General features: G+C 37.0%; 3 protein-coding genes across 4 annotated transcripts in view; 2 read left to right on the top strand and 1 right to left on the bottom strand.

Moving 5' to 3' along the window:
* Positions 1 to 3558, top strand: part of LOC117641970 — a 47554-nt gene extending 43996 nt beyond the window's left edge. Inside the window, exons 19-22 of one of the 2 annotated variants that reach the window (XM_034379681.1) lie at positions 57 to 169; positions 240 to 447; positions 533 to 794; positions 871 to 3558. In XM_034379681.1, coding sequence (XP_034235572.1) covers positions 57 to 169; positions 240 to 447; positions 533 to 794; positions 871 to 1062 — 775 coding nt within the window. In that variant the 3' untranslated portion in view covers positions 1063 to 3558. The remainder of the gene's footprint in view (positions 1 to 56; positions 170 to 239; positions 448 to 532; positions 795 to 870) is intronic. The other variant, XM_034379680.1, reaches the window with a different exon arrangement.
* On the bottom strand, positions 3559 to 4439 carry LOC117641972 (membrane magnesium transporter 1). Its single transcript, XM_034379683.1, has 3 exons — positions 4256 to 4439; positions 4072 to 4124; positions 3559 to 3982 (listed from the first exon to the last, which is right to left on the bottom strand). Exons 1-3 carry the CDS (start codon positions 4335 to 4337, stop codon positions 3785 to 3787), a joined length of 333 nt encoding a protein of 110 aa, XP_034235574.1. The 5' UTR covers positions 4338 to 4439; the 3' UTR covers positions 3559 to 3784.
* Positions 4440 to 4474: 35 nt separating this feature from the next.
* On the top strand, positions 4475 to 12296 carry LOC117641971 (nuclear RNA export factor 1-like). Its single transcript, XM_034379682.1, has 13 exons — positions 4475 to 4665; positions 5224 to 5434; positions 5751 to 5886; positions 6296 to 6382; positions 6475 to 6579; positions 6669 to 6807; positions 6912 to 7102; positions 7185 to 7331; positions 7421 to 7671; positions 7757 to 7925; positions 8036 to 8206; positions 8288 to 8469; positions 8560 to 12296. Exons 1-13 carry the CDS (start codon positions 4617 to 4619, stop codon positions 8657 to 8659), a joined length of 1938 nt encoding a protein of 645 aa, XP_034235573.1. The 5' UTR covers positions 4475 to 4616; the 3' UTR covers positions 8660 to 12296.
* The last annotated feature ends 339 nt before the right edge of the window (positions 12297 to 12635 follow it).

Raw genomic sequence — 12635 nt, 5'->3', positions numbered from 1 at the left:
TGACCTTTTGAAACTTTATACCACATACCTACAATAAACTGTGATTCTAATTTCAGTGATGTGGCATCCAGAAACTGTCTTGTAAATGTGTCTCGCGTTGTCAAACTGGGTGATTTTGGCTTGACTCGACCAATGTTTGAAAATGACTACTACAAATTTAACAGGAGAGGTACTTCACTTCAAAATAAATTATTGTACTTCTTTGTGCCTTATTCTTATCACTGCTCTCTTTCGAAAAGGAATGTTGCCTGTTAGATGGATGTCACCCGAAAGCCTGGCTTTGGGAGTTTTCACTCCTGCGTCAGATGTTTGGGCATATGGTGTTCTATTATATGAAATAGTCACTTTTGGAAGCTTCCCATTCCAAGGCTACAGCAATATTCAAGTCTTGGACTTTGTCAAGGCCGGAAACACTATAACAATTCCTAGTGGAGTCAAGGCCCAACTGTGAGTTAGTTATTCATCATTGCACTTTTGCTCGTCCTTGTTGTCTTCTTTTAAAACATTTTTTTCCGTCTGTTTTTCTTTTTAGCGAAAGCCTTATTAAATCATGTTGGAATTCTGATTACAAAAAAAGGCCACAAGCATCAGAAATAGTTGAGTTTTTAGCTAACAATCCTCGTCTGCTCTCTCCATGCTTGGACGTTCCTCTTTCATCAGTTCAAATCGAAGACACGGGGCAGTTTGAAATTTCTCTGCCAGAACGTCTCCGGAAATGTTCAGTACCCCTTAACTTTTTGAATCGAAATATGGGACGGTCTCAGTCAGTCAACGCAGATTCTTCTCATTCTCAGGTAAAGCACAGTCTTTCTAATGTTGTCACAACAATAGAATGTTGTTTGCTGATAAATTTATCCTTTGTATTTACAGGACAACACTCAAACAACGTTGTTGGATTCAAGTGTGTGTCCCACCGAGCCATTGCTAGGCACACCAAGGTCATCTACAGCAGGCATGGGTTTGAGCAAATTTGTTACTATGCAACAATCTCCTTTACGAGCTTCTCCAGAGCACCCAGATGATTACTGCAGCCACGACACAGAAGTTGTGTCAATTCTCTGACGATGTGATGAGGCGGGATCTCCGCCTCTTCCTAGCTCTCACAGTTGCTGGCCTGTGAAGGCTGCACCATCTTGCATACCCTCCTGTATACCGTCAAGTACAACTGCACCCATTTGCTTGGGTGAAAGTGATGCAGATTATGAAACATCACCTCTATAATTTATTGCATTCTGCTCAATGATTTTTATTTTTAAATGGGATTATTTTATAACACTAGAGTGAGGCGATGAAGTCAGCCTACCAGCACAACTCTGGGTTTAGTTCTGCCTCTTTAAAGCTTACCAAAGTCATTTAATGAAGACTGATATACTCTCTTAGCTTAGACAAAAGGAGTTATTACCTCTACCAGAAAATAGTTGCATCACATAAACAGACAAGTGATACAAGTTTCTATGCCTGAGAAACGGTTTTTGTTTGATTTACATTTGCAAGACTGGAACGAAGTAGTTATGTGAGGCCTTTATCTCATTTCATTTATGTGGGTTAAAGTACTGAACGTTGTGAACTGTGGTGCCATCCCAAAAGAAAATATGTCCTTGTATATGTTCATATGTAAGTTTTTATCTGTTTATTATTTATTATGGTACAAATCATGTGAGAAAAATGAAACTACTACCGATAGATGTGTGTAGTTCACATTCAGAAATGGCCAAAGGCACATGAACATATGTTCTCCTTATTCATAACTGGTTCATTTAAAGAGAAATTTTGTAACATTTCGTTTTTCAATCATTTGACCTCTAAATCATTCCTTTATGATTTAATAGTATTTACATTGACATGCGTACTATTGTCATTTAGTGTAGTGATAGTATTGTGCTTCAATGTCATCTGACCCTTATTTTTAAGAGCATAAAGTTCCTTCACCTGTCTTCATCAAAGATCACCATTTTCCAACAACATTTTCATTCTTTTTTCCCCCCTTCTTTTAAGATAGGAAAATGTGTAACTGGTTTACACATGAATGCTAAGATTTGCTCCAATCACATGTGTCGGGGTAGATATTAAAAAATTAGTTCAGCCTTAGAAATTCTGGATACTGTGTAGTTGTTCCATTTTAATAATTATTTGTTTGTTCATTTTGCATAACATCACTTTTTCATGAAAATAAGATAAGATAACAAAAGATTAAGAAAACCAGTGTTTTAATCATAAGGTACTATCAAGCTCATGGGGGCTGTGGGCTGTTTTCTGTGATAATTAGACGTAACGCCTCATTGCAGGACATAGAGACTTCCATCTACTGTATAACAAAATGTGTGTAAATTTTAAGGTTTGTAAGGAGATTCTCTACTGTATGTACAAACTCTTCAAACTGAAGACTTCTCTTTAAGACAAGTTTTGACTTGTAGCCTTTCTTATTGAAGTATGGAGCCAAAAAATAAATAATTGTATTTACAAGTACAGTTCAATACAGCACTTTATTGTTTTGAATGCTGAGACACTCTTTGAAGTGTGAAGTTTACTGGTCATTCTGGTTACTTACGTGCCAAAACAAAGCCAAATGCCACTCTTATTTAAAAAGGATAGAGAATGATGAAATGGTAACCATCCCATGATAATATTTGCAAAAAATTGTTTTCTAGTGTATCTTACCTTAATGTTCAAACAGCAAGCCAGCCATATATTTTATTATTTGAAAGAAGTAATGCATTTTTGCTGCTGTTAACAAGTGCACATTATGTCTGGGCACAAAGTACCAGAGTTCTTGAAAATTGAAGTAGGGAATCTCCACAAGTGTGAATCTATAAATTCTGCTTTGCTGGTTTTCCTAGAATGTACCCCAGCTCAGTGCAGACTCTTCCTAATGAATTTTGTTACCTACAGGAGATTGAATATTGAATGACTGTTGGTTTGAATGCTATTGTAAGAGATACTGTACTCGTCATCAATTGAGGTCCAATCCTGTAGTATTACATCCATCAAAATGATGCAAATTGATGATTTTAGACTTTGGTTCAAAATGTTTTTATATTGCCTATTTATTTATATGACTTTATTCACTCATTAAAATGTATTTCTATTGTAAGAAAATATCTTGATTAAAGTATCCGAGGTATGTCAAAAAGTCACACTAATATCATTTTGAAGTTATTGTCATGAAATATTCATTGAACAAAATAGTGAAGAGCTCGGTGCTGATCTCTTTAAATGCTAGGAACCTTATTTTGCGGAATGTGGTGGCTATTTCATGCCAGTGACTGCATTTCATGGTGATTTTACTGTGACTAGGCTTACCGTAGCGTTCTTTCTGCCTCCTGCTGCATCTCAAGTTTATCTTAATGCTATTGGCATCTTTGTTGAGTCAACAGATGTTGTAAATGGAATTTATGACCTCAGTTATTCCAAATATTCTTTTGCATCACTATTCCCATGTACCTGACAGTTAGATTTGTATATATTTCAACTTTTTGTAGCTTCTGCGTTTTAGTTAAGTTGACTTGTGTTGTTCTGGGTAATATATTTGTTATACACAAAATATAGAAAACAATGAAATGTATTTTCATTTTTATCCCCCGTATCAAAACACACTTTATTATACAAACAAAGTTTAAAAATGATAATGATAGACTTACAGAGAAACGCAATATAAATTATTAGATAGCATCTTTAACACACACACACATGCACAATCATACAATAGACAAGAGGAAATTTTTAAAAAGGAGAAGGCTGGTAACAATGTTAACACTTTCCTCAATGGAATGTCTAAATTTACAACCTAGTCTTGTGGTGGTTCATAGTAAGGGGACAAAGCCCTCCCTCGATGGTTGAAAGTATAAAATGAGGGACAGTTCCTGAAAGTTTCCCATGATTTTGATTCAAGATCGACAGTTGATCTGATTTCTTTGAACTCACCGGCCAAAGTCATTATTCCATACATGGTTACAAAAAGGCTGACAATACCTTGAATAAGTATCTGGAAGAATGAGAGTGAAGAGGCAATGAGAACGGACGTAATGATATGCCACTCAGAAATTAAGAGGAGTAAAAGTGAGGCATACTTACATCAATGGGTAAACTAAGAAATTCTTGTTCCGTAATGCGCAGGTAAGCTCGGTCTAAGCAAAGACAACGAAACAACGTTAAGGATCGGTTGGTACACAAGAGCAGACGAATAAAACACTCGAATTGGTAGAGGTTATGACTCCTAGAAATGGTTGATAGAGCAGAAAACAGAGAGTAAACTTACGTTGAGCAGCCGAGTACGCGGCGTGTAGCAAAGACGCGATTCCAACGATAAAAATAAACTTGTGAGCGGCAGTAGATCCCATCTTTTATCACGTTTTTGGACTTTTCAATCTGTAGTGTGTCTGCCTCACAGCGTAAGCGTAAATAATCAAAGTTGTGGCCGACCAATTTCTCATGAGAGGGGAGGAAGTTACTTTTCGGTGGAGGGGGAAGTTACGATGTGGAGGGGGGAAGTTACGATTCCATCCGTGTCCGTGAACAGAAACAGAACAAGAACAACGTATCGCATCTCAGCAGTGACGGGTTTTTGGTCCTTAATACCTAGAGATTAGGTTCCGGGAGTGCGACTTTATTCTTTGAAAATGCCGAAACGCGGTGGAATGGGAAGGAACTTCAACAAAACTTACTTTGGTACGTTGGGACAGGATAGACACTGGGGCGATGAAGCGTTGCTTGTGTCGCAACGCACTTTCCAAAACAATCCCGTCACAGCATGGGTGCATCTGTTACACTCAAAAGAGTCCTTTTTCGCCTCTTGGGGCAACTCTTTTTGTGGCTTATTTCAATATTTTTCTGTGAGATAAAACTAGTGCTTCAACAGCAGGCAATTTTGGGTTGTGTACGAATTTGAACAAGTGCGTTCAGCTCGATTTCAAGGTTAGGATCAGCTACAATGATTGATAACTACTTGATATTTAGCTGTAACTCCAAAGAGTTGGTCACTGTACTTCAGATTCTTACACTTTTTCGCAATTCCACTTCTTGTCTGATTTGAGGTCACTATGTCTACTCACTCATGTTTCAATTGGTTCAACCAAGGTAACAACAGCTACAATCCCTTCTGTTTGAAACAGATTTAATGTTTGCTAGAATATCTGCTAGCACCACAACACAACATATCTTCAAAAAGACTATTATTAAGCTGTTTCTTTTCCTATACTCCACTGTTTGCAAGTGCTTTCTGTATAGAACATGACAATCGTGGGGAAGAGGTCCGTCGCACTGTGAGCTTCAAGTCAACCCGTGGAAACCCCAGTGGTAGCAGCGTTGGAGGTGGCGTTGGTGTTGTCCGTGCATACACAGGAGTAGGCAGGAACAGCCTCAAATATCATAAATCCATACGCAACCACTTGCAGTATGATACTGATGTTGATATGGGTGGAAGTGGACGAGAAAAAAAGTAAGTGAACATTTGACATGTCCTAAGTACTAGTACATTTTATACTAGTTGTTTTTGATTTAAGATTTCATCAAACTCAATCTTTCACAATTAAGGATTTGTCAACCTTTTGACATTTTATAACAAGTATCAAAATGACTTCGTTTGTGGTTTTATATTTTTATTTTGTTAGAAAGGGCATTTCTTTTGTTTCCTTTTTCAGATTAAGTTGATGTAAAAGATGTTTCTGCATCATGGATTGTAAAATTTTAGTTAGCTATCCATCCTGTGGATCTTCATTTTATTTGATTTAATATTGCATTGATTGTTTCATTAGTTTCAGTAATGCACCTGATGGAAGACGAAGAATGGGAAAAAGAGGTTTTGGTCGTAGAGGCCGCCAAAGTTCCCCTGCTCCAAACCGTACTTTTCAGCCACTTCCAAAAAGCAATACATTTTGGTACAGGATCCTTGTAAGTGAAAGACAAAAGAACATTTATTTCATCTTACTGCCTATAGTAAGATGTAAAGCTGTTGGTCTTTTTATAGCTCTATTTCATCTAAACATCCTTTTTTATGAATTGAAAATTACATTAAAATTTATGGCCCATGGTTGACAATTTTGAGGGCGACCTGCTGCTTCCAAAGTAGAAGCAGAAAAGGTCTTTTTCCAAACAATATCTCTGATATCATGTATATGTAGCAGTTGTTTGTGTGACAGACTACTCATCACCAAGAGAATGTAGTCCCTCTGATGCATCACTGCATTCTGAGTGCATTTCTTTTTCATTTATTCAATTCAGTATGAAGCAGGAGAGTAAGACAGTTGTTTCCCTACCTAAAATATCTGTATTAAACTAGAACCTTTTTTTTAAAACCCAGATTCCATTTGGAGCCAAATATGAAAAGAAATGGATTGTGGACAGCCTGATCGCCAATATTGCACCTGCTACCTTCACACCATATGGAGTACGGACTTTGTCTTTTGAGAGCTGCACTACTGAATTAATCAATCTTACTAACATTTCTATGTATACATATGAGTGATTCCTCTCTTCTAGTATGAAGCACCGGGCAGAGATGTCATTTTTTATGTTGATGATCATCAAGTTGCAACCAAACTGAAGAATCTTTATCGTCGAATTTCTACAGATGACGGACATAAGGTAATTTTCTCAAATAATTGTTTGGAATCATTATTCTGGCCATCATTTTCAATCAGGTCTTTCCCTTAATGCTGTTTTTTCTCTTGCAGCTTAACATCTTGGTGAAAGGGTTTAACCATCCAATTAAAGTTGATGATGCCTTGAAAGAAGTTCTTAAAGTTGTTATGGCGAGGAGGTTTAGACCAGATGTCAGGTCTCTCGATCTATCAAGGTTTCATGCAGACCCAGGTCATTTCATTGTCTTCATATTGCTTCTTGCCTTGTAGTGAAACAAAAATGAGGAGATGATGCTTGATGAGCTGTAATTTTATTTATTTCTTTCTTTCTTGCAGACCTACATGAAAGATTTGTCCCTCTGAATCAAGAATCTGTGTTGTCAGCTGTACTTTCACTAGTTGTAGAGCACTGTCCAACACTACATGCCATTGATCTATCACACAATAGTATTTATTCTCTAGAAGGTGTTAAATCCCTAGTATCCAAACTTTCTCACCTACGGATTCTTCATTTGGCAAACAATCAGGTTATAATCTTCTTCCCTTGTTTTCTGTGGCCATTATTATCTGTTGTTTATTTCCCACAGTTAATGTTGTGTTTTTATACAGATGGAAGACGTAACCAAACTTGATCCATTGAAGGGTCTTGCAGTGGAAGAATTATTAATAACATCAAATCCACTTTGTGCTAGGTATACAGAGCAAGGGGCTTATGTTACTGATGTCAGAAAGAGGCTCCGTAAACTTCTCAAATTGGTAAAGTATTAACTTGTGTTTCTATTCTTAATTCTAAACTATTTGTCTAAACACATGGCAATGTTTAATAACTATCTCTGCTTTCATAGGATGAAGTTGTCTTACCTCCACCTATTTTATTTGATGAAGAAACTGCACAGTTGCCCCCATCAAAAGGGAGTTATATGTGTGCAGAGCAGGGCAAAGACATTGCTCGCCAGTTTCTTGAACAGTTTTATGCAATTTATGATAGTCCGAACAGGGAGCCTCTGAGAGACGCCTATCATGAGAGTGCCATGCTTTCTATGTCCTGTCATATCAACAGTCAAAACCGAAATTCAGGACCCAGAGACAAGGCCATGTAAGTTGTTTAGGGTTTTTCTAGTCAAAATGTAATATGGTACAGTAAAGCACTTCTCTTCTAAATTTGTTGGTGTTTCTCCTAGGTTAAATGCATACCAGACCAACAATCGAAACCTGAAAAGAGTGACAGATTCTGACCGGCGACTGCGTTATCTAATGAGCGGCCACGCGGAAATTATGAAATTTTTATGTAGCCTTCCGAGTAGCCAACATGACCCTCATTCCTTTGCGGTAGACCTTCTTCTGTATACTGTAAGTGAAAAAGGTTTATATTGCGAATGGCTTTATCTTCTAGTTTTCCTTCACTACTCAGTTGCATATAAAGCCCATTCAATATTTTTACCAATTTTGTTTGTTTACAGCCCCAGTTAATACAGCTCTGCTTGTGTGGGGTCTTCCGAGAAACTGGAGCCTCTTCCAACATGCCAGTGAGAGCCTTCAGCCGAAGTATTGTAATTGTACCTCAAGGCCAAGGCTTCTGTATTGTGAATGAAACAATAAACATCACCAATGCTACAAGTGCTCAGGCTGATGTAAGCAAATTTCAAATGCAATTGTCTGCTTTAAATTAAATACGCCACATTAAACAAAAAAAAATAAATTTCAATTTACAGGCGGCTTTCAAGACAAGTCTTGCCCCAGTAGCACCTGTGCCAGCTGTGCCAGCTCCTGTGGTGCCACTTATGCCCGTCCCTGTGTCTCCTTCGGTAGGGGCCCCAGGCCAGGACCTTGCAAAGCTTCAAATGGTGGAACACGTGTCAAATGTTTCAGGGATGAACCTATTCTATTCTGAAGAGTAAGGATATGCTTTTATTAAGGACAATCTATGTGGCAAGTGCTTTTATTTTCACCATATATTATAATGTCTTAAAATCTTTGTTTTTAGGTGCCTCAAGCAAAATAGTTGGAATGTAGAGCATGCATTGCATGCCTTCCAGCTCCTTCAAAAGCAGGGAACAATACCAAATGAGGCATTTGTCCGCTGAGTAAAGTGGATGACACAAATACTATACAATTGTTAACTTTTGTTAGATGTGTATCATTTAATTTTGATGAGCTTTACATAGCATCAGTTTTATGTAAACAGGTTAAGGTTACAAATTATTATAAATCATTTAAATTATTATCTTTGTTGAGGTAAAATCCAGAAGCCATCTAGAAATAAAATAAATTTCCAACATTTCTTAAATTATTTTTTTAATGAACTTAGCAAACTTTCCAAGCAAATGAAGTGAAAATTTCAGTTGCTCTTGCATCCAATTTTGTTAGAAATGCAATAACATTTTTGATTGCCTACAGTTCCTTTCATAGTTGTTAATTCATTTGGGCTCATAATTTTTCGTCCTTATTGGAGAACCTTTTGACAACTGTAGTATTGATACACGTCTGTAAACCCCGTACTGTAATGATGATATCTTGCGTGTGTGGAGTCTTGCTATGTTAAGTTATTGATATGTCCGTGATTTTTATTTGCAGTACATGTATTTCATTACCTTACTAAATAGTTAATAGTATCTGCTTCAAGCAGCACATCTGATCCTTTTAGTGCTCAAAAATTAGTTGTACCCCTCTCTTGTTCTGACAGTTGGTGGTATGAATCATATGTGATTTTTGTTGACAAGCAACCTAAAGCTTTTGTCACAATTTTATTATTTTTTAAAAATTGATGTTAAAATTGCCAGATCTGTATCTAATTTGACATTCCGTGCTTTTTCTAAATTGTATGATTTAATGAATCAGATGATGTTTGTGCACAACTCTGTCACTCCTTTTATACGGGTCAGTTTTTTTTTTTCTTTCTTTCTTTCACTAACACTATTTGTCTTAATTACCGTGGCAGTGTAGACATTTGTAAAAGTGAGCTCAAACAAGTTGTGCTCCTATTTAAATTTGGTATTTAACTGTCAATGTATCAAGTGGGAACAAATCTCAGTGGAAATTGTATTTTTTAAAGCTGGACAGAAAAATGTTATTTCATTCTTAACTTAATTGTGACTCCGCACCAAACTGCATGTCTTCTTTCTTTTTTTCTTTTTTTTTTTTTGGGGGGGGGCGTATTTTTATTAATGTTACTTTGGTTTACTTCTCTCCTTCCTGCTTTCCTTTTTCTTTCCCCCCTGCTCCATGCTGTTTTGCATTCCTTTCTGTTTCCTTCCTCTGTTCTCTGTCTGTCTTTCTCTCAAACATTTTTTTTTTTAAAGCATGTATTTGTAATTTATCTGCAATGTTTAGATTCTGTGTGTGTATGTGTGTGAGAATGTGTCATTCTTTTGGGTGGGGTTAATGTGTGTGAATGTGTGTGTGTGTGTGTTAGAATGTATAAGGTGTGAAATTTCAGATAATGTCTGCAAATTAAGCCTACAGTAGGATAGTTTCAGGCCAATCATATGTTCAATCAATTCTTATTATGTTACGTGAAGGTTATCTGCTGTACAATAGTTAAGACCTGTGTCTGCTATTTTTTTTTAGAACTATTACTATTGTGTCCTTTGCGTTTGTAAACTGGCCTAGTGTCACATCAACTTTTGTCTATAAGCAACTTTCTTCATTTAGAATAGAGAAATCTTCAGTGCTGTTTGTTGGGGAAACTTTTTGACAAATGTGCACTTAAACAATGTACATTGTATTGGGTTGAGGTCTAATGTTATGAGATAGACTCTTTACACTCGCCCTGTCCATTTAGTCCCCCTAGACGAATCACAAATTGTGTGTATATGTATTTCATTTTGTAGTAACTTGAAAGGAAAGATCCTTTTTACTGAATTGTGTTTCCAATTGATTTTATCTTTTGCTTCAGAGAATCTGTTTTGTGTACACAAGAGCACAATCTCTGTGTTAATGTATCATAATTCTTAATATCCATTTATTTAAATAGACTTATTGTGTATGTTAAGGGTTCTTTCTTAAACCCTCTGGCACAAGTTTACTGCAATGTTTCAACTGTATAGTAAATTGGAGTTTCTTTAATCAAATGTAAAGTGATACAATGTTGTAAAAATATTTGCTCTTAAAGTTTAGATAATGTGTTTAAAAAAAGGCTTGGAATTTTCAAATGCCATTTCTCTTGGTCAGTCTTTGTGCTCTCAGACACTTGGTCTTGTAATCTTTCATTCTAATGTTTTAAGATCTCCTGGGTGGTCCAGGGTATATTGACAGGTGTCTTGAGCAGGAACATTTGCTAATGGTGTTTATTGGAGAAAAGGTGAATGTTGTGCCAAAAATAAAATCTGTTGTGATCCTCCTCTGGGTTGCACGGCCCATCATATGACGTGGGGAGTACATGGCTTTTGGACAAATGTACAGACCTCCTATGATGTGGCATGTTGCAGTAACCCTCATTGATGGAACACGAGAGCAGATGTGGTACTTGAACCTACCCTGCAGAAAGTGGAGAGCCTGAGGTAAGCAGGCCCATTTGCAGACCCTGTCTGTTCTGCAAGAACACATTCAGTGTCCTTTGACACATGGTGTGTTGCGGAATCTTGCAGTTCTTTGTTGATCCCTGAGACTTAACAAACTACTCCACCCAGGCAGAAAAAAAAAGAAAAAAATTAATGGCGTTGTTTATTTGGCTAATTCATAAGTTCATTCCAGCTCCTTATAAACAAGTATCTTTTGACATAAAACTTCATATTTAGGGCACAAAGCTGACTAAGAGCAATGTGGAATCTCCACTTGTTGCTTTCCTTTCTTTTCATGTTGAAGTTCCAGAGTACATTGTATCATTTTCATTTTTATATTGTTGAAAATAATTGGAATTCCTTTACATACTTTTCAATTGGACCGCTTAGGTGCTTGTTATCTTATATCTTAACCCTTTTTTGACAAGTCTGTTGTGTATCTAGATAGCAAAAGCTTTTGGTGTAAGAGTTGATTAAGTTTAAGGACTTCCTGACTACATGATTGTAGGAAAGCATTTAAATGTAACTTTCTATGTGGCAGTTAACTTGTTTTTTTTTGTTTTTTTTTTTGTTTTTTCTTTTTGTTTGCTTGTTTGGTTCTGAGAACAAATGACTTTTTGGTTGTAACATCTCTACTACCATTCTGAGGAAGTCCCCCATGCCATGTTCTTGTTTATTTCACTAAACTTATTGAGGCACGCTTCTGATTTGATAGTCAATAAAATTGATAAATAAATAATAAGTGCCTGTTATTGTAGTGGGCTGCACGAAAGCGGGACTGAAATGTAAAAATGTAATTATAAAACAACTGAGCAATGCAAATTTCTGTACGAAAGCAGGACTGAAATGTAAAAATGTAATTTTAAAACAACTGAGCAGTGCAAATTTGATAAACAAATTTGTTAGTAATTTTAGTTTTAAAGAGTCATAAAATGTTTCTGTGTAATATAGGATCCAGCACCTCTAAAAATGAATAGTTTATCCTTTTATTCATGTGTTCATGATGTCTACCTGTGATATAATTTTTGAAAGCATTCATTTTTATGAGAATAGTCATATCTACATGCATAATGTACTCTTTGCGTTGTCTGGGTTTAACAAAATGCCTTTATCGACTGTCTGTTAGTTTCTCCCAACCACACTCAACGTAATGCAAATCTTACAAGTACTGGTATACTGTGTTCCGTTACATTGCAAATAAAGTTTGGTATTTAAGTACAAAGTTATTTTTATTTTCACCCTGAAAAATAATTTTCAGTACCTCTCCCGATTTTTCACACGGAATTTCCCTTCGGATTTGACCATTTGACCTGTGCTGAGGGTTCATAAGGCACCATACGCAACTTCATGGGGACCGTCACGCAGCCACATAGCTATCGGTGAGAGGAAAGGGGTAGGGGAGGGCCTGCCTGTCTGCTGGTGAGAGATGTGCGCCAGGGCCGCCAGGGCACCAGTGAAACCAGGACCTGGTGTGTACAGCCGTAAAGCCCCGACAGTCCCGGTGGCCAGACCCCCCTCCCCCTGCTGCCAGATCCTGGGGCGCGGGGCGCGGCGCGGGCGG

Source organism: Thrips palmi, unplaced genomic scaffold (genome assembly GCF_012932325.1).
Source record: "Thrips palmi isolate BJ-2018 unplaced genomic scaffold, TpBJ-2018v1 HiC_scaffold_16, whole genome shotgun sequence".
Classification (NCBI taxonomy): domain Eukaryota; kingdom Metazoa; phylum Arthropoda; class Insecta; order Thysanoptera; family Thripidae; genus Thrips; species Thrips palmi.
Note: the sequence above shows the minus strand (reverse complement) of the source record. Positions and strands in the feature narration are given on the sequence as shown.

Excerpts from the sequence above, each read along its gene's own strand:
- LOC117641972 (XM_034379683.1), bottom strand. The coding sequence starts at position 4,337 with ATGGGATCTACTGCCGCTCACAAGTTTATTTTTATCGTTGGAATCGCG. Across the intron at positions 4,125-4,255 it reads CGCGTACTCGGCTGCTCAAC|ACCGAGCTTACCTGCGCATT; the intron begins GTAAGTTTACTC and ends GTCTTTGCTTAG. Across the intron at positions 3,983-4,071 it reads TTCTTAGTTTACCCATTGAT|ATACTTATTCAAGGTATTGT; the intron begins GTAAGTATGCCT and ends TCATTCTTCCAG.
- LOC117641971 (XM_034379682.1), top strand. The coding sequence starts at position 4,617 with ATGCCGAAACGCGGTGGAATGGGAAGGAACTTCAACAAAACTTACTTT. Across the intron at positions 4,666-5,223 it reads CTTCAACAAAACTTACTTTG|AACATGACAATCGTGGGGAA; the intron begins GTACGTTGGGAC and ends CTTTCTGTATAG. Across the intron at positions 6,580-6,668 it reads CTACAGATGACGGACATAAG|CTTAACATCTTGGTGAAAGG; the intron begins GTAATTTTCTCA and ends TTTCTCTTGCAG.